The following is a 26,434-nucleotide window of genomic DNA, read 5'->3' as shown; positions in this document are numbered from 1 at the left end:
GTTAATTTGACCAATTTTTGTGATTTTTAATCAATTAACCCATTAGATTATATACAATGTTTTCTCTGTTACACTAAAGTGTCTTATTATTTTTTGATGGAACATCTTTTTTGGTCTACGAACTTTGCCAAAGTATCATTTTAGGTCTGTGAATTTTGAAAATATCATTTTAGGTCCGTAAACTTTGAGTTAGTATCATTTGAGGTACTTTTTACAATTTCCAAGTTTTTTTTTTACGAAAATACTCTCAATACCTTAAAGTGTATATATTTTTAATAAATTTATCATATACTCATATTTTTTTTATAAATATCTTTACAATATATTTTTGACAAATTTTCTAAATATAATTTGACCTTAAATATTATCACTTAATTTTGTGACATGCAAGTAAAATTGCTTCTTCAATTTTTTATATTATTTTTTTAAAAATTGAATAAAGAACTTTTCTTTAATAATAAAAATTTGAATAAAGATCTTTTAATAAATATCTTTACAATATATTTTTGTCAAATTTTCTAAATATAATTTGACCTTCAATATTATCATTTAATTTTGTGACATGCAAGAAAATATCTTTATTCAATTTTTTATTATTAAAGAAAAGTTCTTTATTCATTTTTATAAAAATTAATATAAAAAATTGAAGAAGCAAATTTACTTGCATGTCACAAAATTAAGTGATAATATTTAAGGTCAAATTATATTGAGAAAATTTGTCAAAAATATATTGTAAAGATATTTATAAAAAATATGAGTATATGATAAATTTATTAAAAATATATACACTTTAAGGTATTGATGGTATTTTTGTCTAAAAAAACTTGGAAATAGTAAAAAATATCTCAAATGATACTAACTCAAAGTTCACGGACCTAAAATGATATTTTCAAAGTTCACGGACCTAAAATGATACTTTAACAAAGTTCGTGGACCAAAAAAGATGTTCCCTCTTATTTTTTTATGTTGCATAAAAAGCAATACGATATTAGAATGAGAACATCGGATGTATTCTATTTCTTGTACGCTATTATCTATGCTACATCATACTACTAATGGTCCATAAAATCTTCATGTGATGAAAAGGAGAATGTTTAATGGGATCTCTCAACCTAACTTACATGAAACATTGCATAAAATCATCGTGTGCTAAAACGGGAACGACTCGTTTTGAGTGGGACCGGTGGTTAATGGTAAATTTATTTGTTAATTCAACATTGCAAATTTACAAATAAGGCATGAGTTATACTTCCTCCGTCTGTCATTAGGAGTCTTATTTATGAGCGGCACGAATATTAAGAAATGTTAAGAAAAGTGGATGAAAAGAAGTTAATGGAATAGGGATCCCACTTGTATATATTAGTTTTAAATGAAATGTGAGTGAAATAAGTTAGTGGAAGGTGAGACCCTATTAACATTTATGGTAAAAGTGAACCGGGACTCCTATTCGCGTACGATTAAATAGAAAAATCAGAACTCCTATTTGCAGATAGAAGGAGTAACTGTTACTCCATTCATCCTCTTTTGATTGGGGCATTTATTTTCGACACGTAAAGATTAATAAATTAGTAGTAGTGTTTAAAGGATAAAATGAAAAGGGAATATAGTTAAAAAATAATTAAGTAAAAGAAGTAAAAATAAATTAAATTATATATGAGACGGTCGAAAAAGAAATACGAGTGACGAACTATCCTGGGACGAAGTAGGACCACCATACACTACTCTTTCTTGATGGAGAATGCACCTAAGCCTTCCACCTTCACCTATTGGTTAATCCAAAAATACCCCCCGAGGAAAACAGCTATTCCCCTCTCCAAGAAACAATCAACGATCCTCGATGAAGTACTGCCCCCATCAACGGTGCAGATTCTCAGAGAAACATGCCCTTCAAAAAATAAGGCCAATGAATTAGGGCTTTGAGCTTTGCCCCCATTTATACCACGTTGCTACTGCTTCAAATACAACACGAATATATTCTCTCTACACTTCTCTTCTCACTCATCCTGAGTTTACTGCTTCGAGCTTGGATCTTCAAATTTAGACTCTGAAATCATGGGCAAGGGTCCAGGTCTCTACTCCGAGATTGGGAAAAGAGCTCGAGGTTTGTGTTTCGTTTTAGCTCGGATTCAAATTTGGGTTTATCATTTCTGTACTGTTTTCGAATATTTTGTGTTTTTACACTAAATGATACCATTTTGTTTCTTTTTGGTATGTTTTCTTAGATCTTTTGTACAAGGATTACCAGAGTGACCAGAAGTTCACAATTACCACTTACTCGCCTACTGGAGTTGTAAGTAATCTCGTTGATGTTTCACACGGATCTCATTTATTGTGTTTGTGTTTTTGTTCTGGCTGTAGCTGTGATTTCGTCGATTGTAATTGGAATTTGTATGTTTTATGTGTTATCTGTTTTTGCTTTTAATTTGTTCTCTGGCTAGATTTCTCTTGTAAATTGTTACTGTATCTCTTTCGCTAGGTGAACTCTTTTGCTGAGGTTTTGAGTTATGTGATTCTGTTGTATATTAAGAGAGAGCATCGTATTTGTTTATCCTTGCATTCGCATATCTAATGCTCTATAATACATTTGATTTGGTTTATCGGCTTTCGAGACTAACCAGGACTTGCAATTTCTATGGATGAAACTATAGCTTTTAATTTTAGTATGCTGGTCCTAGTACAGTAACCTGTGATGCTCTTGAACCAATTTTGAATCGAAACCCTCACATGAAAGAATGTGTTGCTCTATACTAGTATGTTTGTTGGCTACTTAGCTGCATGTTTGAACTTGGATTTGGGTTTTGGCCAGTGTGCCAATTGGCTTGTTTTTGTTTAAGAATGAGAATGACTTGCTTGTAAATTAACCTATAAGAAATCTCATTGCCTAGATTAGCATAGAAATTCATAAATTGTTCACATTGTTCCAACTTCCAATTGTGTTTGGAATATGAATTCTGCTTTTGGTGTGTTCTCTTCCCATTTTCACTGCATTAAGCAGGTCTGACTGTCTGAGTAGGTGAGTAGTGCTGTTCATATTGAGTAAGCTTATGAAGAAACTTTAAAACTTTTGAATGTTAATTATTTTCATGTATTTGTTTTGTGATTTTTCATCTTTATGGTTCTTGGATGATTTCATCTTGTACAGTACAACCTCTCATGTCTTCTTTTTTTTGTATTTAATGGTTGCAGACTCTCACTTCATCTGGTTGCAAGAAAGGCGAAGTTTTCTTGGCTGACATTAACACTCAGCTGAAGCACAAAAATATCACCACTGATGTTAAAGTTGACACAAGTTCAAATGTAGGCCCATTGCCATAATTGACCTTGTGTTCAAAAAACATACTATTAATGTTTTGATTAACAAATTTTTTTTCGTAAATCTTTTGATCTACCTTTCTTTATGAAACTTCTTTGAAACGTTGGCCTAATTTTTTTGTCATATACAATGCCAGCTCTCAACCACCATCACAGTTGATCAGCCTTGCCCTGGAGTGAAGACTATCTTTAGCTTTAAAGTTCCTGATCAAAGGTCTGGAAAGGTAAGCAAAGCATATTTCTTCGTTTACTGCTACTGCATTTGGTTTTCTGTGTTGTAACATCTTCTCCATTGACTATTGCAGTTGGAACTTCAATACTTGCTTGATTATGCGGGGATAACCTCTAGTGTCGGGTTGACAGCTAACCCCACTGTGAACTTTTCCGCTGCTGTCGGCAATGATAAACTTGCCTTGGGCAGTGATGTGGGTTTTGACACTAAGGAAGGAGCATTAACTAAGTACAACATCGGAGCTAGTTTCACGAATTCTGATCTGATTGCTGCTCTGACACTGTATGTTTTTAATATCTTTTTTCTTTTGTTGTGTGCTCACCAATGGCCTTTTCTTGCGTGTTTAAACAAATTGCATTTTCTTGCTTTAGGAATGACAAGTTTGACACCTTGAGCGCATCATATTACCACATAGTGAGCCCGTTGACCAACACTGCTGTTGGTGCTGAGGTGACTCACAGCTTCTCAAGCAACGAGAACACAATCACTGTTGGTACACAACACGCGCTGGACCCATTGACCCTTGCAAAGGCGCGTCTGAACAACTCTGGCAAGGCGAGTGGTCTGATCCAGCACGAATGGCGTCCCAAGTCGCTCATCACTCTATCAGCCGAGGTGGACACCAAGTCCATCGACAAGAGTGCCAAGTTTGGGTTGGCTTTGGCCCTGAAGCCTTAAGTGGGAGATTCTGTCCTTGTTAAAGATTGGATTTGAACTGAGGAGTTTTAGGTGCGATGTGGTGGCTGAAAACCTGCTTATTTTGGCGGCTTGTTTTGATAGACTTCTAGCAATAATCTAGGCTTCAGCTTACTTTTCCCAACTTTCTATTTCTATCACTTGACATGTGTTAGAGCATTTATCCTATTCTCATCGGATTTGGCTCAAGTTTTCTGCAATCAATATCTCTATCTTCTGGTCTTGCCCCTCATTGAATTTCTATGTGAAACTAGTATGCCAATCAATATGCTAGCAACCTGAACTATTTCGTTTCTCTTTTAATAATGAATAAAGAAATTGGAGGAGGAAATAGGAAAAGGATGATACTACTACTAATAAGAACAATAATAAAACGATTGGTAAACAAGAACAGCTGGTTTGGCCTAGAACTGGACTACTGATGGTTCTCGTTTAATATTATAACTGGTCTTGACAAATCTAACTGGATTGTCGAAGTTCGGTTTTGGTTTAAATTTGTCAATATTTTTGAACTAGAAATTAGCGGTTTTGGTCTTAATGATTTTTACTTTTTAGGCTCAAAATAGACAAAATTTGTGGGAAATTAGAAAAAACAATATAAAATTCACATCAAATTGTGAATTTTAGGCTCAAAATAGCCAAAAAAGTGTGGAATTAAAAAAGAACAAATACTAAAAACATTGAAAAACCGAAAGAAACTAGTAACATGAAATAGAGTCCATGTCATCATGTGTACAAAATAGGGGTGCCATCTTACTACACATCAAATATAGAATTATAATCAGGGGAGTTTTCATCTTGCATTTTTTGTTTTAGTTCTTGCTCACTATCTTCATATTGATTTTACTGCTCCCTCCGTCTCCAAAGAGTATGAACTTTGGATTTAGCACGAGTTTTAATGCATTATTGGTAAAGTAAAAGAGGGATAGATAGAAAAAGATTTTTAAGTATTGTTAGTAAAGAATGAGGCTTACCTTATTAGAGAGAAAATAGTTTTTTTTAAATTGGAATGTTCATACTCTTATTTCTTATTACTATATACTACTATTAGATTAGGAGATTTTTAGTGATTATGAAAATGGAAAGTACACCTGGAAATAGTTATGTAAAATTAACAAATGAAAATAATGTGCATAACCAAAATTAAATTTGATAGTATAGAGATTCTATTTTATATCATACGACAGGGATAAAACCTAATAAAACCCTCTCTCTCTCTCTCTCTCTCCCACCTACGGCGGCGCTTAGCACCGAGCCGACGAAACAACCACCGCGCTTCTGCAAATTGAAGAACTCTAGAATCCGCAGCCGCGTTTCGGAGTTAATTCAGCTTGTGCGAAAATGGGGAAAATTCAGTACAAGCAGCGGCTGAAAGGCAGCCAGAACATGAGGCTGCGCCTCCTCCTCTCGACGCTATCATCCACACCGATTATAATCGAAGACATACGATCCGAGGAAACGCTTCCCGGCCTCCGCCCCTACGAGTTGTCGTTCCTCCGCCTCCTGGAGGAAGTTTCCGACGACTGCTCCGTCGAAATCAACGAAACCGGTAATTGGAAAAATCAAATTTCTAAATGCTCACTTATTAATTGATAATAATAACTATTGTTGTTGTTGTTGTTGTTTTAGTTTTATCATAAGTTTAGCTAGATATGTTGTAGCTGGAAACAATTGTGATTGTGGTTCTTTGATTTTGGGAGTCAAGGTACAAAGTTCAAGTACAAGCCAGGGATTGTGATGGGCGGGAGGCATTTGGTTCACGATTGCGGCACGTTGCGATCGATTGGGTATTTCTTGGAGCCACTGATTGTGTTAGGTTTGTTTGGGAAGAAGCCCCTCACTATTAAGCTTAAAGGTAATTTTATTTTCTGGCTGATTAGGAATGAATGGTGCTCTTCTTGCTTGGTTAAAATTGACAATAAAATGAAGAGCTTCTATTCCATTGGATTAAGATTTACCTGAAATTTTAGGTATTACAAATGATTACAAGGATCCATCTGTTGACACTTTCCAGAAAACTACACTACCTATACTGAAGCATTTTGGTGTACCTCCGGAAGGGCTCGAATTGAAAATCGTGAACCGGGGAGTTCCTCCTAAAGGCGGCGGAGAAGTTATTCTTTCTGTTCCGATTGTGAAAGAACTGGAAGTAAATACTCTCATACTTTTTTTTTGTTATCGTATAAACACATGCCCGCACTGCACTATGAAATCCAATTGTTAATGCATTGCTCATTTGACATCGAATAGGCAGCTATTTGGTTTGATGAGGGCTTGGTGAGGAGGATCAGAGGATACTCCTTTTCAGCTAGAGTATCGTCTCAGTTTGAGAATGAAATGCTGCATAAAGCTCGTGGCATTTTCAATCGTTTGCTTCCAGATGTTCACATATACACTGACCACAAAGCAGGAGCGCAAGCTGGACAGTATGTTTATTCCTTGCATCCTTCAGAATATCACTAGCTAGTGCTGTGTTATGGTGCTTTAGTGATATTTCTGATTAATGTCTATTCTTGGTTAACTTTTCTTTATTTATAGGTCGCCTGGATATGGAATTACTCTGGTTGCTGAGACTACATCTGGCTGCTGCATTTCTGCTGATACGGCAGTTTACCGTGGGGGAGAGGAGGAGGATGAATTTGAGGAGAAGAAAGAATTGAGTCCTCCAGGAGATGTCGGTGAGAAGATTGCAGCGGCCCTGCTGGCTGAGATTGAGCAAGGGGGAGTTGTGGATTCGACTCACCAGGTTTGTATCTCATCGGGTTTGCCCTTATCTACCAGTTTAATTAAAATCAAATTAGCTTATTGATAAAGGATTAGGCTTATCCCATTTCCTTTAGTTTCATGTGAACTATGCTATATGCATAAGTTAAAGTGTTATCGAAATGCTTTCTTTGTGCATATTACTATTGTCACAGTGTGCACTCATCTGCGTTTTCAGGGTTTGTTGTTTCTCCTTTGTGCATTGTGCCCTCCCGATGTGTCAAAGGTTCGTGTTGGGAAGCTCTCACCTTACGGGATAGAAGTTCTCAGGCATATCTCTGATTTTCTTAAAGTGAAGTTTAATATAAAGCCTGATCCTGCAACGAATACGGTCATTCTCAAGTGCGTTGGATGTGGTCTCAAGAATCTATCGAGGAAGGCGTCCTGAGACGTCACCATTTTTCTTTGCCAAGGTTTCCTGAAGGTATTCATTGTATCAGAACCACACAATCAATTACTGTGTCTTGTAGCATCGCTATATAATTCAAATTGGGTAGAAAATTTTGATGATTTTGTTACTTCAAGTTTTGAATTTGTTCTAGTTTTTGTAGTGATTTTACAGTTGATTTTGTTATTGTGCTTAGAATGTTTTATTTGAGGACGCAGTTTGAGACATTCTATTAACTTGCAAATACATCATAATTTAGAACTAATTTTATGATTTCATTTATTTTAAACTATCAAATTTGATTATCAAAGCGAAACAAGTTGACCTCACTGTGTATGTGATTATTTTATTTTGTTGTGAGTGTGGAGTAGGAATGGTGCATCATTGTTGGAGTAGGAGATCCGCTCCGGGTTACTAGATGATGAGCTTGACTGTTGGCCCATTTTGTGACATCCGGTTGTCGTTGGGGATCTGGAAGAACGACGAGCTGTTGTTGGAGAGGGGGGGGGGGACTTCGCTCTTTACATTGGGATGCATTTTGAAATCCAAGCTTTTATTTCTTGCTTATGAATGTAAAAGAGAATCAACGATCAACAATAACTCGAAGTTCTATAATGATTAAAAGCAGGGAATCAAAATGAATTGCTACATTTGATAAATTAGTTCTTACAGCATCGTTGAATCAACAACAACGTTCATGAACATCCACCAAAATCATATAGACAAGAAATGAAAGACAAGACAAAATCACATGAAAAACAAACCATTTATTTCTTCTTGCCTGCTTTGCCCTCTTTTCTTCTCACTACTTCATCAGCATATTTCACTCCCTTACCCTTGTATGGCTCCGGAGGTCTCCACTTCCTAATTGACGCAGCAAACTGGCCGATTTCAGATTTGTCATACCCACTCACAGTAATTCTAGTGTTCTCTTCCACCTTCACCTGCAGGCCAGGGGGAATTGTCATCCTCACTGGATGAGAGAAACCGAGATTGAGAACTATGTCTTTTCCTTCGACTGTAGCGCGATACCCCGTGCCTATCAGTTGGAGTTTCTTCTCGAATCCTTTGGAAACACCCACCACGATGTTGTCAGTTAGGGTCCTGTGAAGATAATCAAGAGAACAAATGAGATATAGAATTATAATCCAACCTCCATACAGAGATTTAGGAGGAAGTATAATCACATGTGAGAAATCAGCATTGTTCAAAAATCCCACATTCAGATATAGTATTGCATTAGAAATATAAATTTCTATAAGGGAAGGGCTACAACATGAAAATTTGCAATACAGGTATTATGTATCATAACTCACATTTTAGAATGGATTTTCTTAACAAGTTTAGGCTGCAGTTCTGATTATGTATGGTTGCACAAATGCAGCAAATTATGTAGTCTATAACCCCTAAGCTATTCAATAGCATAGAAAAAGAAAAAAAGGAGGATTTTAACAGGCTGTTATGCGACCTTTTGTACCATACCGTTTTTGAAGGCTGATTAAAGTGGTGAGGAAATGCTGCACATGATGCAAGAAACTGAAGGAACTAAAATAAGTTGCAATGTCTTTGTTTTGGTAATTTAAATTGTGATAAGCTGGTACACAATGTCATATACAAATCATCATGTATATGGCATGTTTTTCTACTTAAAAAAGGTTATCTGACCAATCCATAGTCATGAGAAAGCCACTCCACCCAAGAAAAAAAAAGGAATGGAAATAACCCAGATAGAGAAGAAGGCACACACAGCTTGATCTCTGTGTAATAATATTAGAGAATTTAAAGTGGACATAGTTTGAACTTTGACATGCACTGGGAAAAATAGGAAATAGATACTATATCATTTAGTTATCATATACTACTATTGATATCAAAATATATGTTGATAAAGCAAATCAAGTGCAAGATCAAAGGGATTATGTAGAAGTTTAATTTTCACTGGTTTGAGTTAAGCTAAACTGCTAAACTGTAAATTCCATTTATTAAGCAAAATCCACAATGACTGTCAGGAAAATAAAAGAAGAGCATCAGCTTACCAGAAAAGGTCATCAATCCTCAATCTTTTGAATGTATGGTTGTATACATTTTAAAATTCCATCTTTTGCTGTTTTAGCCATAACGAAAAATAAAATAGACAGCAATAAAGAATCTTCTCAGTTCACTCCTATTTTGTTCAAGGAGATTAGACTACCAACTTAGCACCAACAAATAGAGTAAATCTAATACAGTTTACTCCTATTTTCTTCACGGAGATCTAAACTATCAACTTAGCCAAAAAATACAGTACATCTAACACAAGTAACCATGTATAGAATTGCAGGAAAATATAAAGGTGAGATGGGGCAGGAAGAATGAAGAAAGGTAGAGAGAAATGCCTGAATAATCCGTGCATCTGGTTGGCTCTTCTTGTCTCCACGGTCTTTCTCACCCTGAGAGCTCCAGATTCCTCCTTGTCAACCATAATCTCTCGTGGATAAGTGAGATCAAGCTCCCCTAGCGGGCCTTTAGCTTTGAAGTATTGTCCATCCATCGTTAGAGTCACATTGGAGGGGACCGTAATTGGTTGCTTTCCAATTCTCGACTCCTTACACTCCACAGTCCTCCTCACAACAGCAACCCGAGGTGCAGATGCCCCAGAAACACGGATTTTATTTGCATCCCCGAGAAACGAGCACCTCAGGTAGCTAATTTCGAAGCGAAAACACATGTCAAAATCCTCATGATCAGAAATCAAGTCACTCTAAAAATGAAATCTACGTATATATGCACACACATTGATTGTGTAAATATAATTAGCACTCACCTCGACTGTACAGGAGCACTGATAGAAGCTGACATTGCTCTCCTAGAGCAGATTTCAGTAACCTACGCAATTTGAAACCCCCCTGTAGCCAAAAAACAAAGAACAAAAAATGTAACCCCTAAAAAATGCAAGAGTTCTCCTGGAGAAAACCTATGTGATGTGATTATTAGACAGGATTATCTTCAATCTCTCACACTTGTAAACCTAACTGCAAACATTTCTTACATTTAATTATCATCATTGTACCCAGTATTTAACCCAACATTATCATCTGCTATCTGCCGCACTCAAAAACTACCCTACAAATTAGGTTCTTCAAAAACTTCGTCGTGGCGCTTACTGTTCTACATTAAAAATTTCAATTTCAAACAGCAGGCATTGTGAAGCAATTCAAACTCCAGTAGAAAATTAATTAACGAACTCATGGCATGTGCAATTAATTGTGAAACAATTCTGAACATCATTGAAGGAGCAGTTTCAGTTTCAAACTACCACAAACAAATGAAAGCACGAACAGCAGATACATGAACATAAATAAGCGCGCACACACAGAGAGGAGCAGTACCAGAGGTAGAAGAGAGGGAGTGAGAGAAGAAGTAAGCTCTGGATAGAATTTTCAGTGAATTGGGGATAAGATTTTTATATTTTCGTAAGTCTAAATGTCTAATAGTATTTCTATACTATAATTTTGCAACTCAAATGTCAATATTTTATAGAACTAATCAATTACTCCTATTCTTTTAGTACTACTCAAAAAACGTTTACTGCAAAATTGATGAAGTTAACAAAAAATTGAGAAAATAATCATTACAGTATTATTAATGCATAATAAGTCTAATATATAGAGAGATAATTTTTTAAAAAAATTAAGAGGATATATTTTTTTTAAAAAAATAAAGAGGGACTAATTTTTGTGGAACAGAGTTACAGAATTATCAATTATACTGTATCAAGGGAATATATTTATTTGTTTGGCCTTGATATTCATTGGTATAATCATTTAATTAATGGTATTAATATATTATGTAATCTCTACAAAAATTGATAGTAAATTCACTACATTTTTAGTATGGTTTTCTAAAACAACAAATTTGTTCCTATTAGACTAAAGGCTCTTTTTGGTCCTAAATATATGCATATTTTATGATTTTGGTCCAAAATATTATCTTTTGAATTATTCGGTCTCTCGCTAATAAAAACGGGTCACATTTAGTCCGAATTGGACGGAAATGGTTAAATTTAACGGTCAACAAATATTAATTGAATTTTGACCGGATTAAGTTAATAATTAAGTTAATAACCGATCTCCTCTCCTCCGCCGTAGGAGTCGGTCCTCTCCCCTCCACCACCGGAGCCGGTCCCCTCTCCTCCGCCACCATCTCCGCCGCCGCCATACGGTGTCAATTGTCCCCCTCCGCCTACGCGGATCTGTGGCGGAGGCATCTACTATTATCCGCCGCCTACACCAGCGCAAACCTCTTACTATCCACCACCTTCCGGCGGCGGCGCGTACTATCCACCGCCAAACCCTAGCTCAACCGATTACCCCACTCTGATGCCGCCGAATCCAATTATGCCGTATTTCCCCTTCTATTACTGCAATCCGCAGCCGTCCAACCCCCACACCGGCGATTACAATTCCGCTCAATTGAAAACTCACTCCAAATTTTTACCTCTTCTTATCGCGATTTCACTATTATTATTCCTTTAATTTCAGAACAGCAACAGCGAAATCAAGCATACTATAAACAACAGCTAGCTCCTTAATTCAATTCTCAAGGATTTACCATTTCCTTTTCCTCCTTTTGCAAATTGCGACGATTTTCAGGTCAATGCAGATGAAGATCGGAGCTACGGCGGAGGGAATTCATCATCATATAATGAAGTTGCAGATTAATTATTCAGTGTAATTTTTAACTTAGTATTAACTTAATTATTAACTTAATCCGGTCAAAATTCAATTAATATTCGTTGACCGTTAAATTTGACTATTTCCGTCAAATTCGGACTAAATGTGACCCGTTTTTATTTGTGAGGGACCGAATAATTCAAAAGATAATATTTTGGATCAAAATCATAAAATCTCCATATATTTAGGACCAAAAAGGGCTTTTAGTCTTCCTATTAATATAAAGTGAATCTTCATAAGGGGTGTTCGGTTTACAAGATTGTATCCCATGATTAAATTAGTAGTGTGTTTGGTTCATGAGACTTAATCCCCAACTCAATTCTAGATTATATCTTAGTATTATTTTATCTATGAAACCGAACACTACCATAAAAGTTTTAAGTTACTAATTTGAAAATTTGGCTTTGTCTGTCCTATTCAACGGTATTGTCACTCTCTAACAAAAAATTCAACAATTCATAATACTCCATTAAAGATCTAAAACTATCAAACATAATCTTTAGTAAAATTCTAAAATAGTCATATGCTTAAAACAAAAAAAAAATACTCCGTAGTATTGTGTCTTGTATTTACAAATTACAATAATAGTATTGCAGATATTTTTTCGTGTAATAGTTTTTATAATAATAAATCATATATACATCTCTTTATATATTAGTAAATACAAGTAGCATTATGAAAATATTTTTACCCATAAAAAAAAAATTCTAATACATTGAAGTCGTCCAGCAAGAATGTACGGCTATAATATACTCCTACTACTATTTGAATAAAAAAAACGCATGCCAGATATACAGTGACAGTTTATTAAATGAGTACTATACCTTTTTTCATAGTTACCCTTTTTCATGTTGTTATTACACACTGACACATACTATCTTGTTTGCAATTTTAGTTTATAGCAGTAATTGAAACGTGCTATAATCAAGTCTAGTTTAATTGGTTAAACTGATTTATTACAATATTCTTTTAACAAACAAAGATAGTAATATTTTTATTAAATACGATGTAGTATACGTATTACTACTAATATAGTACTGTTATTATATCACACATGCATTATCTATACTTTTAATTCGCAATAGTTATCTTTATAATAATAATAACAACTTGTATTCCGTAATAAGTAATAACTAATGTACGATATTTTAAGATAAACCCGAATATATGTATTCCGTAATAAGTAATAACTAATGTACGATATTTTAAGATAAACCCGAATATATGCTATGCATGCAATTTCATGTAGTATAAGTTTTATTTACATTGAATAAAATTTGAGTAGGAATAAGTTGAAAAAGTTAGTGAAATGAGAATCATATTTTTATATATTAGTTTTATAATAAAATTTAAGTATGAATGAGTTAGTGAAATATAAAGTCCACTAAAAAATGGTAAAAAGTAAAATGAGATAAAATTTGTGGGACGAATAAACAATCTTTGTGGGACAGAGGGAATAGTAGAAAAGTCTAATAGATGCCGCGAGAATATACGGCTTTGGTATATTTGATTAAAATACACGCAAACACGCATGTCATATTGAGTACTCCTATAATGCTTGTGTTACAATATTGTCCTATTTTATATACACAAATACCTACATCATAGTCCTATTTTATACACAAAAAACACTAACAACTTGCTATTTAACCCAGTCTCAAGTTCAATCTTTTTACCCATGTGTACTTGTCTATTTTATAATACTACTACATAAAACGGTGGTGGATAATCATGCTGTTATAATTAAATTTATTTTCTTTATTTCGGTATATATTCCAAAATAAATCAAATATTTTTAATTGTTTAAATAATCAAATCAAATTAACCATAAAAATAAATCGTAAAGACAAAACTAAATTCCGTAATACGAAAACAAATATGTTTGTACAAGCCACCGTATGATATTTCGAGTTACGACGTCTTCAATTCAACTCTGCAAACAACGTGGTGATCCCGCAAATCGCAATATACGCCACATGTAGTAATTCCTAAGAAGATAATATAAACAACACATGATTTAGATTTGGCTTAGGATTTAGATTTGGGTTTTATGTGTGAAATATTATTTAATAAACTTGAAAATACTATTAAAAGGCCCAAAAACAGAGACTCGTCTCGTCTTCCTCTGTATAAAGCAGTTTTATAAATTTTCTCGTACAGTATTAGTTTAGTAGTGGCGGCGATACTCTCTGTCTCGCTCTCTCACTCTCTTCCCAAAACTTCATCTCTCTATTCCTCACACATTCGGTGTTGAGTTTCCTTCTACGACCCACACACAATTTTCACCACTATTCCGCCCTAGGATTTTTCACAATTTTCTGTTTTCCCCCCAAAATCACACACCACATCATGTCCCAATCCAGCGGCTACGGCCGTCGTCAGCCGCCGTTCGCCGCTCGTCCCCGCCACAACCCCCAGGAGCCCCCCTTCCGCCGCTCTTCGTACCAGCAACACCAATACAGATCACAGTTTCCCTCCAACAACTATGATCGCCCCCCTGGAGACATCCCAGCCCGCCCCAATTTCATCGTCCAGCTACGCCCCGACTCTCAGAAATCGAATTCCGTCAAACGGGCTGATGTCGAGGCCGTGATTCGGAAGCTGAAATTCCAGCCGCAGAGAGCGAATTTTGTTATGTCGAATTTTAACTCCGCCTCACTCGGTTACGAGCAGTGGAGCGAGACTCTAGCGACGATTGTTCAGTTGTGGGAGATGAAATTGGGCGATAAGGGGTTTAGCTTCGTGCCCCGCCTTGTTTCGTACGTTGAGCTTCCGTCGGATAGGTTGGAATTGAACGATCGGTTGAAGGTGTTGTTTATTGAGAAATTGAAGGGATTGAAGGAGGGTGAGTTGGTGGAGAAGTGGGTGAAGAAATTGGGCACTGTGATGGATGAAGTTAAAAGGATTTCTAGGATTTTGAGTGATAAGGCAAGCTTGCGGGTTTTCAATGAGCTGTTGAAGAAAAAGGAGGTTTTGGTGGGTGAGAGTACCTTTATCTCCAACAGGATTGAGGAATTCAGAACTGGCATTAGGTCTATTGAAGTGCATTTGGAGGATGGGAACAAGGAGGAACGCGACTTTGAAGTTCTTCAATTTGTACGTGGAAAGATTGAATGGGGAAGGATTTATTGTTTGATGATGAGAGAATGCAGGAGGCTTGACGATGGACTGCCTATTTATGCCCGTCGGCAGGCGATCATGAAGCAGATACACTGCCAACAGGTTGCTTTTTAGTTTGAATTTTCACAGTTGGAATTGGTTCCTCATTCTATTTTATTAATTGTCATGTTTTAACCATGGCCAGTTATAGGAAAGAAAGAGTGACTATTTCCAACTCAATCGTGGTATGCTTGAGAATAGGGAATAACATCATATAAAATCAATGTATAAAAAACAAAAATTGCTGTCTAGTATTAAATTTGAAGGCCATTCTGGAGGTTCTTATTCTGATAGGAATGATTGATTAATGATGTTTGCTCAAAAGTTTATCGTAATAAATTCATACCTCTTTGCAGCCACGATTTTGATACAGATATTTCATGTAGCTTGCAATTGTAGTTAAAGCATTCGGAATGTATTTTAATTGTTTGGCTGGGAACTTTCACAGGTCACAGTACTGGTAGGTGAGACAGGTTCAGGAAAGAGCACACAGTTGGTTCAGTTTCTTGCTGATTCTGGAATATGTGGCGACGGTGCCATTATTTGCACTCAGCCACGAAAACTTGCTGCAATAACATTGGCGGAGAGGGTCAAAGAGGAAAGCTTTGGCTGCTATGATGATACTTCAGTTGTCTGTTACCCGTCATATTCATCACTTCAGGAGTTTGAGTCCAACGTGGTATTTGCAACTGATCACTGCCTGTTGCAGCACTACATAAGCGACAATCAACTATCCATGATTTCTTGCGTAGTTGTTGATGAGGCTCATGAAAGGAGCTTGAACACAGATCTCCTTCTGGCTTTGATCAAGACACTCCTCTGTCAGAGGCCCTGTCTCAGGCTTATTATAATGTCTGCTACTGTGGATGCGGACCAATTTTCTGATTACTTTTTTGGTTGTAGGACCTTGCATGTGACTGGAAGAAACTTCCCTGTTGCTGTTAAATATGAACCCTGCCATTCTGAAGTGTCTCCAGCTTCTAAATTAATGCCGTCATATGTACATGATGTTCTAAATACAGTACTGAAGATCAATAGAACTGAGAGTGAAGGCACCATTCTTGCATTCTTGACGTCGCAGAGTGAAGTAGAATGGGCTTGTGAGAATTTTCAAGCTTCGTATGCTATAGCTGTTAAATGGTATAGACAACATATTTAGAGAAGAAAGCAATGGGAGAAGATTATTGTATTTTGATTGAATGATGAAATGGTACTCAACACCCATATATTTATAGGGATGTTGGTGACTTTTGAGATCCTACAATAAATGTATATTCATGGAACTACACTACTATTGGAACAATGCATGCACATCTTCAATGCTTCTTGGAACTCCATTCTTGGAACTATATTCTTCTTTAATGTTTATTGATACTTCCCCTTTTCTCAACACTCCCCCTCAAATTGAGTGGTGGGATCTCCAAAACTCAATTTGGAAAGCACATCTTCAAAGCTCCTTGAGTTGACTGCTTTAGTTAGGATGTCGGCAAGTTGATCCTCAGAGCGAACAAAAGGGAGTTCGACAATCCCATTCTCAATGTTTTCTTTGATAAAGTGTCTGTCAACCTCCACATGCTTCGTTCGATCATGTTGTACTGGATTTTGTGAGATGCTTATAGCGGCTTTGTTATCACAATACAACTGGCACTTGCTTGGAGGGAGATTAATCTCTTTCATCAATCTCCTTAACCATAAAATCTCGGTCAACCCACTTTTAATCCCACGAAATTCTGCTTCGGCACTCGAAAGAGCCACCACCTTCTGCTTCTTACTTCTCCATGTTACCAAATTACCTCCAACAAAGGTAAAGTAGCCTGCTGTAGACTTCCTATCGTTTGGGTTCCCTGCCCAGTCAGCATCTGTATAACCATGAATCTCAAGATGCCCATTTTTAGCGAACAACACTCCATGCCCTGGAGTTCCCTTCAAATACCGACAAATCCTAAGTGCTGCCTCCATGTGATCTGTCTGCGGCTTATGCATGAACTGACTTACGACCCCAACTGCATAGGCAATATCTGGCCTAGTGTGCGAGAGATATATGAGTTTTCCGACTAGTCGCTGATATCGACTACGGTCAGCCAACTTGGCTCCTTCTCTGATTTGTAATCCGTGATTAACTGCCAGAGGAGTGTCTGCTGGTTTACATTCCAGTAGGCCGGTCTCTGCTAGGATGTCCAAGATATACTTCCTTTGTCGCAGAAAAATTCCTTTGATTGACCTTAGCACTTCAATCCCAAGAAAGTACTTGAGATTCCCCAAGTCCTTCATCTCAAATTCCTGAAAAAGATTTTTCTTTAATTCCTCAATCTCTTCTAGGTCGTCACCTGTAATAATCATGTCATCAACATATATGATTAAACATGTGATCTTATCACCCTGCTTCTTAAAAAATAGCGTATGGTCTGAATTGCTCTGTGTATATCCATAGCTAATCATTGCCCCAGCAAACTTCCCAAACCATACTCTTGGAGATTGCTTCAATCCATACAAGGTCTTCCTCAATCGGCACCCTTCACCTGCTTTAAAATCTGTTGCAAAACCTGGGGGTGCCTCCATGTAAACTTCTTCTTCCTTCTTCAACTCTCCATGTAGGAAGGCATTCGTCACATCAAACTGGTGTAATGGCCAGTCCCTATTAGCAGCAATGGATAACAACACCCGAATTGTGTTCATCTTAGCTACTGGAGAGAAGGTCTCAGAATAGTCAACTCCATATGTCTGAGTATAGCCTTTTGCGACAAGTCGTGCCTTGTACCTTTCTATCGAGCCATCGGGTCTTCTTTTGATAGTGAAGACCCATCGACAACCCACTGGTCGCTTCCCTTCTGGTAGAGCACATTTCTCCCATGTGTGGTTTCGAATCAGTGCATCAATCTCTTTCTTCATTGCTTCCCTCCAATGCTTGTATTTCATAGCTTCTTCCCATGTCTGTGGTATTTCTTCTTCCTCATATAGTGCATTCTCGAAAGCCCGAGCCATCTCTGATAAATGGCCTTTGGCTAGGTTCACAACAGAGTACCGCTTTTTCTTGTCAATCCTCTCTGGCGTATACCTTTTGGGTGGAACTCCTCTGTTTGACCTTGGTGGAAGTATGTACCTCCCAGTGTCATGGTCAACTCCTTCGACCTCGACTTCCTCAATTTCCCTTTCTTCGGCCTCAATTGAATTTTCTTCTGCACTTACAGTGTTAGCCAAACAATTATCTGTATCCACAGGATTACTTACAGTGGATAACCTTAACGGAGAAATATTTGAGGCGATGCCACTTTCTACGATGGACTCTACCACATCAGAGACTTGCTCAGCGGAATTGCTTACTGTTTTCTCTGATAGATCCGCATCAGGATTGCTTGGCGTTGGCAGTGGCATTGAGATCCAACTTAGCGGGTCCGTATCATTGTTATCCCTAACATTACTCTCCCCCTGACCGCTAAGATGGGTAAAGAAGTACTCAGTTTCAAGAAAGTTGCAGTTCATTGTAACAAACATCCGGTTGGACTTTGGATCGAAACACCTATACCCCTTTTGATTTACCCCATATCCTACAAAAACGCATTTGACAGCGCAAGGGGATAGTTTAGTTCTTTCATGTTTAGGAATGTGGACAAAAACGGAGCATCCGAAGACGCGAGGTTCAAGAGTCAAGGGCGGAGGAATTTTTGTGAAGGTGGACAAGACTTGTAGAGGAGTTTTATGTTTGAGAATACTTGTGGGCAATCGGTTTAAGAGATAGGCTGAGGTGGCAATGGCTTCTGGCCAGAAGTGTTTCGGGGCTTTTGACTCTATAAGCATAGAACGAGTCATTTCGAGGAGAGATCGATTTTTCCTTTCAGCCACACCGTTTTGTTCGGGAGTATGAGCACATGTGGTTTGGTGTATAAGGCCTTTGTTTTGGAAGAGTTGTTTCATGGTAGAATTAACGAACTCCCCCCCATTATCTGACCGAAGGACCTGAATGGTTTTGTGAAACTGAGTTTGGATAAGGTTATAGAAATGGGTAAAGTGTGACAAAACTTCAGATTTTTGTTTCATGAAATATATCCAGGTCATGCGAGTGCAATCATCCACAAAAACTAAGAAATATCGAAAACCTTGCCCCCCAATAACTGGTGCGGGCCCCCAAACATCAGAGTGTACTAAGGCAAATGGGTTTCAACACGAGTATTACTTAATGGGTAAGAGTTCCGATGACTTTTGGATAAAAGACAAGTTTCACAGTACATGTCATGCTTAGGAATAATACTAGGAAATAATAATTTTAAGTAACCGATAGATGGATGACCCAAGCGCCGATGCCAAAGCCAAGCTTTCCTGTCAGCTGATCCGTGAGTTAACATGGCAGTCCCTTTTTGAGCTATCTCATCCACATAGTAAAGCCCATCACGTTCAGTGCCACGCCCAATTATCTCTCCGGTTCGGATATCCTGCAACAGACAAAATTGTGGCTGCATTAGTAACGTACAATTCAATTCCTTTGTGACATGACTAATGGATAATAACTTATGAGACATCGAAGGAATATATAGACAATTTGATAACTGCAAAGTTGGGGAAATGTTAACGGTTCCAGCCCCCTCAACCACCGTAAATTCCCCATTGGCAGTTTGGATATGAGATTTTAGAGGTTTCTGAAGGTTGGTAAGGTCTGAGGCATCATATGTTATGGTATCGGTTGCCCCACAGTCAAAAATCCATTTATCATTTTTCTCATGGCCATTAGATACTGCACACACAACTCCAAGCTTCTCGAGAGGCTGAAATCGATTTTGGCAAGTGGTTTGGGAAATTATGGAATTTTCAGGAGATTTGGGGGCTAATTGTGACTGAGAATTTTGGTGGGGTAAAACCTGCAATTTCCCAAAGATTTGGGGGCTTCCAATAAAAGAGCCCCCTAACCCTAATCTACCTGAATCGGGCGCCGCCTCTCCCCTCATCAATTCTTCACTCCAATCGTGAATTACACTCCCACTTCCGCTGGCAACGAAGTTTGCTGCCCCGGTTGTATTCGCCGGCTGAGCAGCTTCATTTCTGGTCCTTCCTCCTGGCTGGACAGCACCGGCGGTTTGCGCGACCCCCTGCACGGCGTTGCCTCCGTCGCCTCCAACTGCTGCGGCGGCGTGCCCGCCACGGTTCCATGGTGTTTGCGGTTGCGGCGGCTTGCCGTGCTTCTCTTCCCACCAATCTGGATATCCAACTAGTTCAAAGCATGAATCTTTTGTGTGTCTTTTCCGTTTGCAGTAGGAACACACCAATTTTGACTTGTCTTCTTCATCACTTCGCCGATTTCTATCATTGCCACTGCCGCGACCACCACTGTTGCTGCCGCGACCACCACCGTTGCTGCCGCGACCGCCACCCCGAGAGCCGCCGGTAGGGTTCTGCCACCCTCGGATGGCGAGGCCAGTTCCAATTCCATCCATGGCAGCTGCTCCGCCGGTATTTGCCTGTTGTAACACTCGGAGTCGTGTCTCCTCCTGCTGAATCAGGTTGTACGCATAGTCGACGGAGGGAAGTGGGTCCATTTTTAGTATCTCCCTCTTGGTTGTTTCATATTTGCTATCAATTGCATAGAGAAACTGACATACTCTCTGATCTTGTATGAATTTGTTATGAATCTCCATATCCTCTGGACATTTCATTGGGTTCGTCTGTTTTTGGTCGATTGAAATCCAGATCTCTCCCAACCGGCTCCATATTTCTTCTAATGAACTGCTTCCTTGCCTCAGTGTGGTTGCTTTGAACTGAAGATCATACACCTGGATTTTATCTCTTCCGCTCCCATATGTGACGGCCAACGCATCCCATATATGCTTTGCCGTCGGATGTTGTGAAACTCGACTGACCAGTCGAGGCTCAATGTTTTGTATTAACCAAGTGATCACACAGTGATCGGCTTGTTCCCATTGTATGAAGGCTGGATCGGTTCGCGGTGGAGAATGAGGCACTCCGGTGACGTGAGATACCATTCCCCGACCGCTTATTGCCGTCTTCATCAATACGGACCAAAGGGCGTAATTTTCTCCATTCAACTTATTCCCACCAATGTGGAGGGGCTGCGTGTCAATTCTGAATGGCATGGCAGCTGTTTCTGGTGGATTTGGTTGGTTCATCGCAAAACTATTGCGCATAAAGTTGGCAAATTGCCGGGCAAATTCATCTGCCATAGATGAATCTGAGGTTTCGGTTACTATATAGTTGTCATTTGACATTTTGGCTTATGGTTATAGATACAGCGGAAAAAGGAAAAACAAAAAAATGGGAAAGGGCCGAGAAAGGTATCAAAGACGATGATGATACCTTATCTGAGTCCAAACCTGCTCTGATACCATGTTAAATGGTATAGACAACATATTTAGAGAAGAAAGCAATGGGAGAAGATTATTGTATTTTGATTGAATGATGAAATGGTACTCAACACCCATATATTTATAGGGATGTTGGTGACTTTTGAGATCCTACAATAAATGTATATTCATGGAACTACACTACTATTGGAACAATGCATGCACATCTTCAATGCTTCTTGGAACTCCATTCTTGGAACTATATTCTTCTTTAATGTTTATTGATACTTCCCCTTTTCTCAACAATAGCATTGCCCTTACATGGAAAACTTTCATATGAAGACCAACATAGAGTATTTCTAGCCTATCCAGGTAAAAGAAAAGTCATATTTGCCACCAATGTTGCTGAGACTTCGTTGACAATTCCTGGTGTCAAGTATGTGGTGGACCCTGGAATGGTAAAAGAGAGCATGTATGAACCTGCTACAGGCATGAATATTCTCAAGGTTGGCAGAATCAGTCAGAGCTCTGCTAAACAACGAGCTGGCCGTGCTGGGAGAACAGAACCTGGGACATGCTATAGACTGTACTCAGAAGATGATTTTGAATCAATGCTGCCTCACCAGGAACCAGAAATTCGCAAGGTTCATCTTGGCGTAGCAATTTTAAAAATTATGGCATTGGGTGTGAAGGATCTGCAGGAGTTTGACTTTGTTGATGCACCTAGTACCAGTTCCATAGATCTGGCTGTCAGAAATCTCGTCCAGCTTGGAGCAATTGTGCTAAAAAATGGTGCGTATGAGTTAACAACTGATGGGAAACACATAGTCAAGTTGGGTATCGAGCCCCGGCTTGGTAAAATAATTTTGCAATCCTTTCGCCAGCAGTTGGGTAAAGAGGGTCTTGTTCTTGCTGCTGTAATGGTAAAATCTAGTAGCATATTTTGCAGAGTTGGTACGGTGGATGCCAAGTTGAAATCTGACTGCCTGAAGGTGAGGTTTTGCCATCCCACTGGTGATCTCTTCACATTACTTGGTGTTTACAGAGAGTGGGAATCTGTGCCGCGTGAAAAGAGAAACACTTGGTGTTGGGAAAATAGCATAAATGCAAAGACGTTGAGGAGATGCCAGGACATTGTTATAGAGCTTGAAGCTTGCCTTAAAAATGAAATGAATATCATTGTGCCGAACTATTGGTATTGGAATCCCCAAATACATGGAGAGCATGACAAAATTTTGAAAAATGTAATACTCTCTTCCTTGCCTGGAAATGTGGCTATGTACTCTGGCCACGATCAACTTGGTTATGAAGTGGCACTAACAAGGAAACATGTGCAGTTGCATCCCGCATGTTCTTTGTTCAATTTCGGCCAGAGGCCAGCCTGGGTGGTTTTCTCGGAAATAATATCTGTGTCGAATGAGTATTTAGCATGTGTTACAGCATGTGATTTTGATTATTTCTTGACCCTTTCTCCTTCTCTACCATTTGATTTCTTGGTAATGAACAGCCAACAGTTGCATAAGAGGGTTTTATCAGGGTTTGGAAGTGTTCAGTTAAAAAGGTTTTGTGGGAAATCTAATAGCAATGTGCGCTTTCTTGAATCAAAAATAAGAGAGTCCTATGCTGATGAGAGGATTGGTGTTGTAGTTGATGTTGACCAGAATGAGGTGCTCGTGTTTGCTTCTTCACAGGATATTGAGAAAGTGATGGGTTTAGTTATAGAAGCATTGGAGTATGAAAAGAAGCTGTTGCAGAATGAGTGTGTTGAAGAATTTATGTATGGCCCTAAGGTCTTGAACTCTATTGCTCTCTTTGGAGCTGGTGCCGAGATAAAACATCTGGAACTTGAGAAGAGATGTCTGTCTGTGGACATATATCATTCTAATGCTAGCGCACTTGATCAGAAAGAGCTTCTACTCTTTCTTGAGAGTTTCACTTCAGGTTTTGTTTGCTCTGTTAGCAGGTTGTTGGTCTCTGGTCCAGAAAATGAAGAGAAGGACAAGTGGGGAAGGGTAACATTTTTGACACCTGATGCTGCAGAGAAGGCTGCTGAGTTAAATGAGATCGAATTCAGTGGTGGCTTGTTAAAGGTCATTCCTTCTATGAAAAATCATGACAGTGATCTCAGAATGATGTCTTCCAATCGTATCAAAGCCAAAATCTCATGGCCTCGTCGGCGCAGCAAAGGGGTTGCATTTGTGAAATGCAATCCAGATGATGTTGATGCAATGGTCAATGATCTCTCCAATCTAGTTATTGGTGACAGGTTTGTTTGGTGTAGACCAAGTGATAAGTTTCCAGACAGCATTAAAATTACTGGGCTTGACAGGGATCTGTCTCAAGAAGATATACGTCCGGTCATAAGAGCTGTGACAAGTAGGCATATCACGGACTTCTTTCTGCTGCTAGAGAATGCAAATGATGATCTCTTACCACCACCACCGGCTTGTGAGGATGCCATTTTACGTGAAATTTCTCCCTTCATGCCTAGACGGAATAAGGGTGTCCCTGTTAATGTTAAGGTATTTCCACCAGAAGCAAAGGATAGTCTAATGAGAGCCCAAATTGATTTTGATGGAAGTTTACATTTGGAGGCAGCTAGGGCCCTGGAGCATATTGACCGCAAAGTACTACCTGGGTGTGACTCGTGGCAGAAAATTGTATGCCATCGACTATTTGATGGCTCTGTGTATTGCCCTCCCTCTGTATATCATGTTATCGGGAACGAGTTTCATCATTTCCTCAGAAGGCTTCGGCATGATCCGCATTATCAAGGTACTTCATATTGAGAGTAGTTTTATACTTGACTCTCAGTCATTTGCTCATTATTATCATAATATGCTGGGTGAATTTATGTTGGTTTTCTGAGACGAGACTTAAATGCACTATATTAAGATGCCTTAAATGTGCTGTTATGTTGCTGATGTTCTGTAACCTTTTCTTTTGTGCAGGTGTAGAATGGAATCTGGAGAAAACCCATAATGGTGGCATCCTAGTAAAGATATCTGCTAGCGCTACGAGACTTGTTTTTGAGTTGAAAAATTCTCTGTCGGAGCTCGTTGGAGGGACGATTATACATCATCCGGATATAACCCCTTCTGTTCTTCAGATTCTTTTTTCGCGTGATGGGGTTCTGCTTATGAAATCTGTTGAGCGAGGGGCTGGAACACAGATATTCTTCGATAAGCAGAAAATGACTTTGAGAGTCTATGGTCCTCCAGAAAAGATCGAGTGTGCACAACAGAATTTTGTCAGAGGTCTCCTTGCCCTACATGACAGCAGGCAACTGGAGATTCGACTTCGTGATGGAGTCTTACCTCCTGATATGATGAAGAGAGTTGTTCAGCATTTCGGGCCAGATCTTTGTGGACTTAGAGATAAAGTACCGGGGGTGGAGCTGTCTTTAAATGTAAGACGTCACACTATATCTATTGTAGGTAACAAAGCATTGAAGCAGGAAGTCGAAAGCATAATACATGATCTTGCACAGCCAAATGAGTTGCAAATTCTGGAGAATGATTATCATAATGCTTGTCCCATTTGCTTATGTGAAGTGGAGGATTCTTACATGCTTGAGGGCTGCCATCACACAGCCTGCCGGTCATGTTTGGTTGAGCAGTGTGAATCTGCTATCAGAAATCGTGATTGTTTCCCGTTGCTATGTGCTAAAGAGGGTTGCAAGGCTCCAATCTTGATTGCTGATTTGAGGTTTTTGTTTCCCGAGCGACTTCATGAACTTTTCCAGGCTTCCTTGGGTGCGTATGTGGCAGCTAGTGGGGGTGCTTTGAAGTTTTGCCCGTCGACCGACTGCCCTTCAGTCTACAGAGTAGCGGATCCCAGTGGGTCCGATGCAGCCTTCAGATGCGGCGTGTGCTTCATGGAGACGTGTATGAAGTGCCACATGGAATACCATCCGCTCCTGTCCTGTGAGAAATATCGCGAGTTCAAAGCTGATCCCGACTCATCGCTCAAGGAGTGGTGCATGGGGAAAGATAACGTGAAGACCTGCCCTGGGTGTGGGTCCACAGTCGAGAAGGTGGACGGGTGCAACCACGTCGAGTGCAGGTGCGGGAGACACGTGTGCTGGGTATGCTTGGATTCGTTTGACAGTTCTGACGACTGCTACAGCCATCTGAGGTCTGCACACCCAAACATTGAGGTGGATATGTTTGAGTTTGATGTGTTATGAAAGATAGTATTGTTTGCCATTTTTATTCCCTTGTAATATCTGTAGGAAGTAGAGCTGACTGTTGGTAACTGCCTTTGTATATATGCTTAGTGAAGTGCAATTTTCTGTATTGCTTCTCCATTATGTCTCACCTATTTATTAGTATTTCAAAATCACACATTTCTTTCATAGTAGAGGAAATAGTGATGATGTACATATCTATATTGGCTTGGTCACAAGTATTTTTATATTTGTTCACAAGTTTCCGATTCATAATGGTCAAGAAGAAGACATGCTTATCTTTTTTCGTTTCTACTAAGCTATCAAACTACAAGCTAAAATATTGGTGTTTATCAAATGGGGAAATTGAGATTTATTTAGTACGGTTATTTCATATTTGTAAAGTTGCACAGAACCTTTTGTTGTACTGCAAAATCTGAAGAAATAATAATTCAATATGATATTTTCGATTGCAGATTGATATGAATTACATTTCTACTGCAACAACGGTTGATATATTCTAAGATATAACTATGAGGGGGGATCTTTCCAAGGCAACAAGGTTGCAATTTTTGTTATTATTTGTGTTACTAATCAAAATATCATCATCTTACTCAAATCAAACAGTACAGTAATCTACATTCGCTGAGGGGATGTAGCTCAAATGGTAGAGCGCTCGCTTTGCATTCATGAGGCACGGGTCCGATCCCCGCATCT

At 38.7% G+C, this 26,434-nt stretch overlaps 4 protein-coding genes across 7 annotated transcripts; 3 read left to right on the top strand and 1 right to left on the bottom strand.

The window, feature by feature from the left end:
- Window positions 1-1,940: 1,940 nt before the first annotated feature.
- LOC121768975 (mitochondrial outer membrane protein porin of 34 kDa-like) lies at window positions 1,941-4,472 on the top strand. The gene is made up of 6 exons (XM_042165613.1): window positions 1,941-2,101; window positions 2,223-2,290; window positions 3,187-3,297; window positions 3,450-3,536; window positions 3,618-3,826; window positions 3,916-4,472. Exons 1-6 carry the CDS (start codon window positions 2,053-2,055, stop codon window positions 4,220-4,222), a joined length of 831 nt encoding a protein of 276 aa, XP_042021547.1. The 5' UTR covers window positions 1,941-2,052; the 3' UTR covers window positions 4,223-4,472.
- A 963-nt stretch (window positions 4,473-5,435) lies between these two features.
- On the top strand, window positions 5,436-7,895 carry LOC121769168 (probable RNA 3'-terminal phosphate cyclase-like protein). 2 transcript variants are annotated; one of them, XM_042165886.1, is made up of 7 exons: window positions 5,436-5,789; window positions 5,946-6,095; window positions 6,211-6,389; window positions 6,491-6,666; window positions 6,779-6,986; window positions 7,182-7,427; window positions 7,763-7,895. In XM_042165886.1, the coding sequence occupies exons 1-6, from the start codon at window positions 5,582-5,584 to the stop codon at window positions 7,389-7,391; spliced, it is 1,131 nt and encodes a 376-aa protein (XP_042021820.1). In that variant the 5' UTR covers window positions 5,436-5,581; the 3' UTR covers window positions 7,392-7,427; window positions 7,763-7,895. The 2 variants fall into 2 exon arrangements, with proteins under 2 accessions (XP_042021820.1, XP_042021818.1); XM_042165884.1 differs by lacking the exon at window positions 7,763-7,895 and having other exon boundaries at window positions 7,182-7,656.
- A 114-nt stretch (window positions 7,896-8,009) lies between these two features.
- On the bottom strand, window positions 8,010-10,893 carry LOC121769169 (50S ribosomal protein L6, chloroplastic-like). Of its 3 annotated transcripts, none has more exons than XM_042165887.1 (4): window positions 10,760-10,893; window positions 10,195-10,276; window positions 9,767-10,075; window positions 8,010-8,495 (listed from the first exon to the last, which is right to left on the bottom strand). In XM_042165887.1, exons 2-4 carry the CDS (start codon window positions 10,227-10,229, stop codon window positions 8,159-8,161), a joined length of 681 nt encoding a protein of 226 aa, XP_042021821.1. In that variant the 5' UTR covers window positions 10,230-10,276; window positions 10,760-10,893; the 3' UTR covers window positions 8,010-8,158. The 3 variants fall into 3 exon arrangements, with proteins under 3 accessions (XP_042021821.1, XP_042021822.1, XP_042021823.1); XM_042165888.1 differs by having other exon boundaries at window positions 10,195-10,271; window positions 10,758-10,830; XM_042165889.1 differs by having other exon boundaries at window positions 10,195-10,256; window positions 10,760-10,827.
- Window positions 10,894-14,260: 3,367 nt separating this feature from the next.
- LOC121768804 (ATP-dependent RNA helicase DEAH12, chloroplastic-like) lies at window positions 14,261-25,856 on the top strand. Its single transcript, XM_042165360.1, has 4 exons — window positions 14,261-15,325; window positions 15,711-16,388; window positions 21,855-24,324; window positions 24,501-25,856. Exons 1-4 carry the CDS (start codon window positions 14,453-14,455, stop codon window positions 25,736-25,738), a joined length of 5,259 nt encoding a protein of 1,752 aa, XP_042021294.1. The 5' UTR covers window positions 14,261-14,452; the 3' UTR covers window positions 25,739-25,856.
- Window positions 25,857-26,434: the final 578 nt, after the last annotated feature.

The sequence above is a fragment of the Salvia splendens genome, chromosome 15 (assembly GCF_004379255.2).
Source record: "Salvia splendens isolate huo1 chromosome 15, SspV2, whole genome shotgun sequence".
Lineage (NCBI taxonomy): Eukaryota > Viridiplantae > Streptophyta > Magnoliopsida > Lamiales > Lamiaceae > Salvia > Salvia splendens.
The sequence above is the reverse complement of the archived record's forward strand: the minus strand, read 5'-3'. Positions and strand labels throughout refer to the sequence as shown.

What these genes read in the sequence shown, in the direction of transcription:
- LOC121769169 (XM_042165887.1), bottom strand. Translation starts at nt 10,229, where the DNA reads ATGTCAGCTTCTATCAGTGCTCCTGTACAGTCGAG. An exon ending in AGTGCTCCTGTACAGTCGAG is followed by an intron (nt 10,076 to 10,194) that starts GTGAGTGCTAAT and finishes CTTCGAAATTAG; the next exon opens with CTACCTGAGGTGCTCGTTTC. An exon ending in CAGATGCACGGATTATTCAG is followed by an intron (nt 8,496 to 9,766) that starts GCATTTCTCTCT and finishes TTATCTTCACAG; the next exon opens with GACCCTAACTGACAACATCG.
- LOC121768975 (XM_042165613.1), top strand. Translation starts at nt 2,053, where the DNA reads ATGGGCAAGGGTCCAGGTCTCTACTCCGAGATTGGGAAAAGAGCTCGA. An exon ending in CTTACTCGCCTACTGGAGTT is followed by an intron (nt 2,291 to 3,186) that starts GTAAGTAATCTC and finishes TAATGGTTGCAG; the next exon opens with ACTCTCACTTCATCTGGTTG. An exon ending in AAGTTGACACAAGTTCAAAT is followed by an intron (nt 3,298 to 3,449) that starts GTAGGCCCATTG and finishes ATACAATGCCAG; the next exon opens with CTCTCAACCACCATCACAGT.
- LOC121769168 (XM_042165886.1), top strand. Translation starts at nt 5,582, where the DNA reads ATGGGGAAAATTCAGTACAAGCAGCGGCTGAAAGGCAGCCAGAACATG. An exon ending in CCTCACTATTAAGCTTAAAG is followed by an intron (nt 6,096 to 6,210) that starts GTAATTTTATTT and finishes CTGAAATTTTAG; the next exon opens with GTATTACAAATGATTACAAG. An exon ending in GCAGGAGCGCAAGCTGGACA is followed by an intron (nt 6,667 to 6,778) that starts GTATGTTTATTC and finishes CTTTATTTATAG; the next exon opens with GTCGCCTGGATATGGAATTA.
- LOC121768804 (XM_042165360.1), top strand. Translation starts at nt 14,453, where the DNA reads ATGTCCCAATCCAGCGGCTACGGCCGTCGTCAGCCGCCGTTCGCCGCT. An exon ending in AGCAGATACACTGCCAACAG is followed by an intron (nt 15,326 to 15,710) that starts GTTGCTTTTTAG and finishes GAACTTTCACAG; the next exon opens with GTCACAGTACTGGTAGGTGA. An exon ending in ATTTTCAAGCTTCGTATGCT is followed by an intron (nt 16,389 to 21,854) that starts ATAGCTGTTAAA and finishes CTTTTCTCAACA; the next exon opens with ATAGCATTGCCCTTACATGG.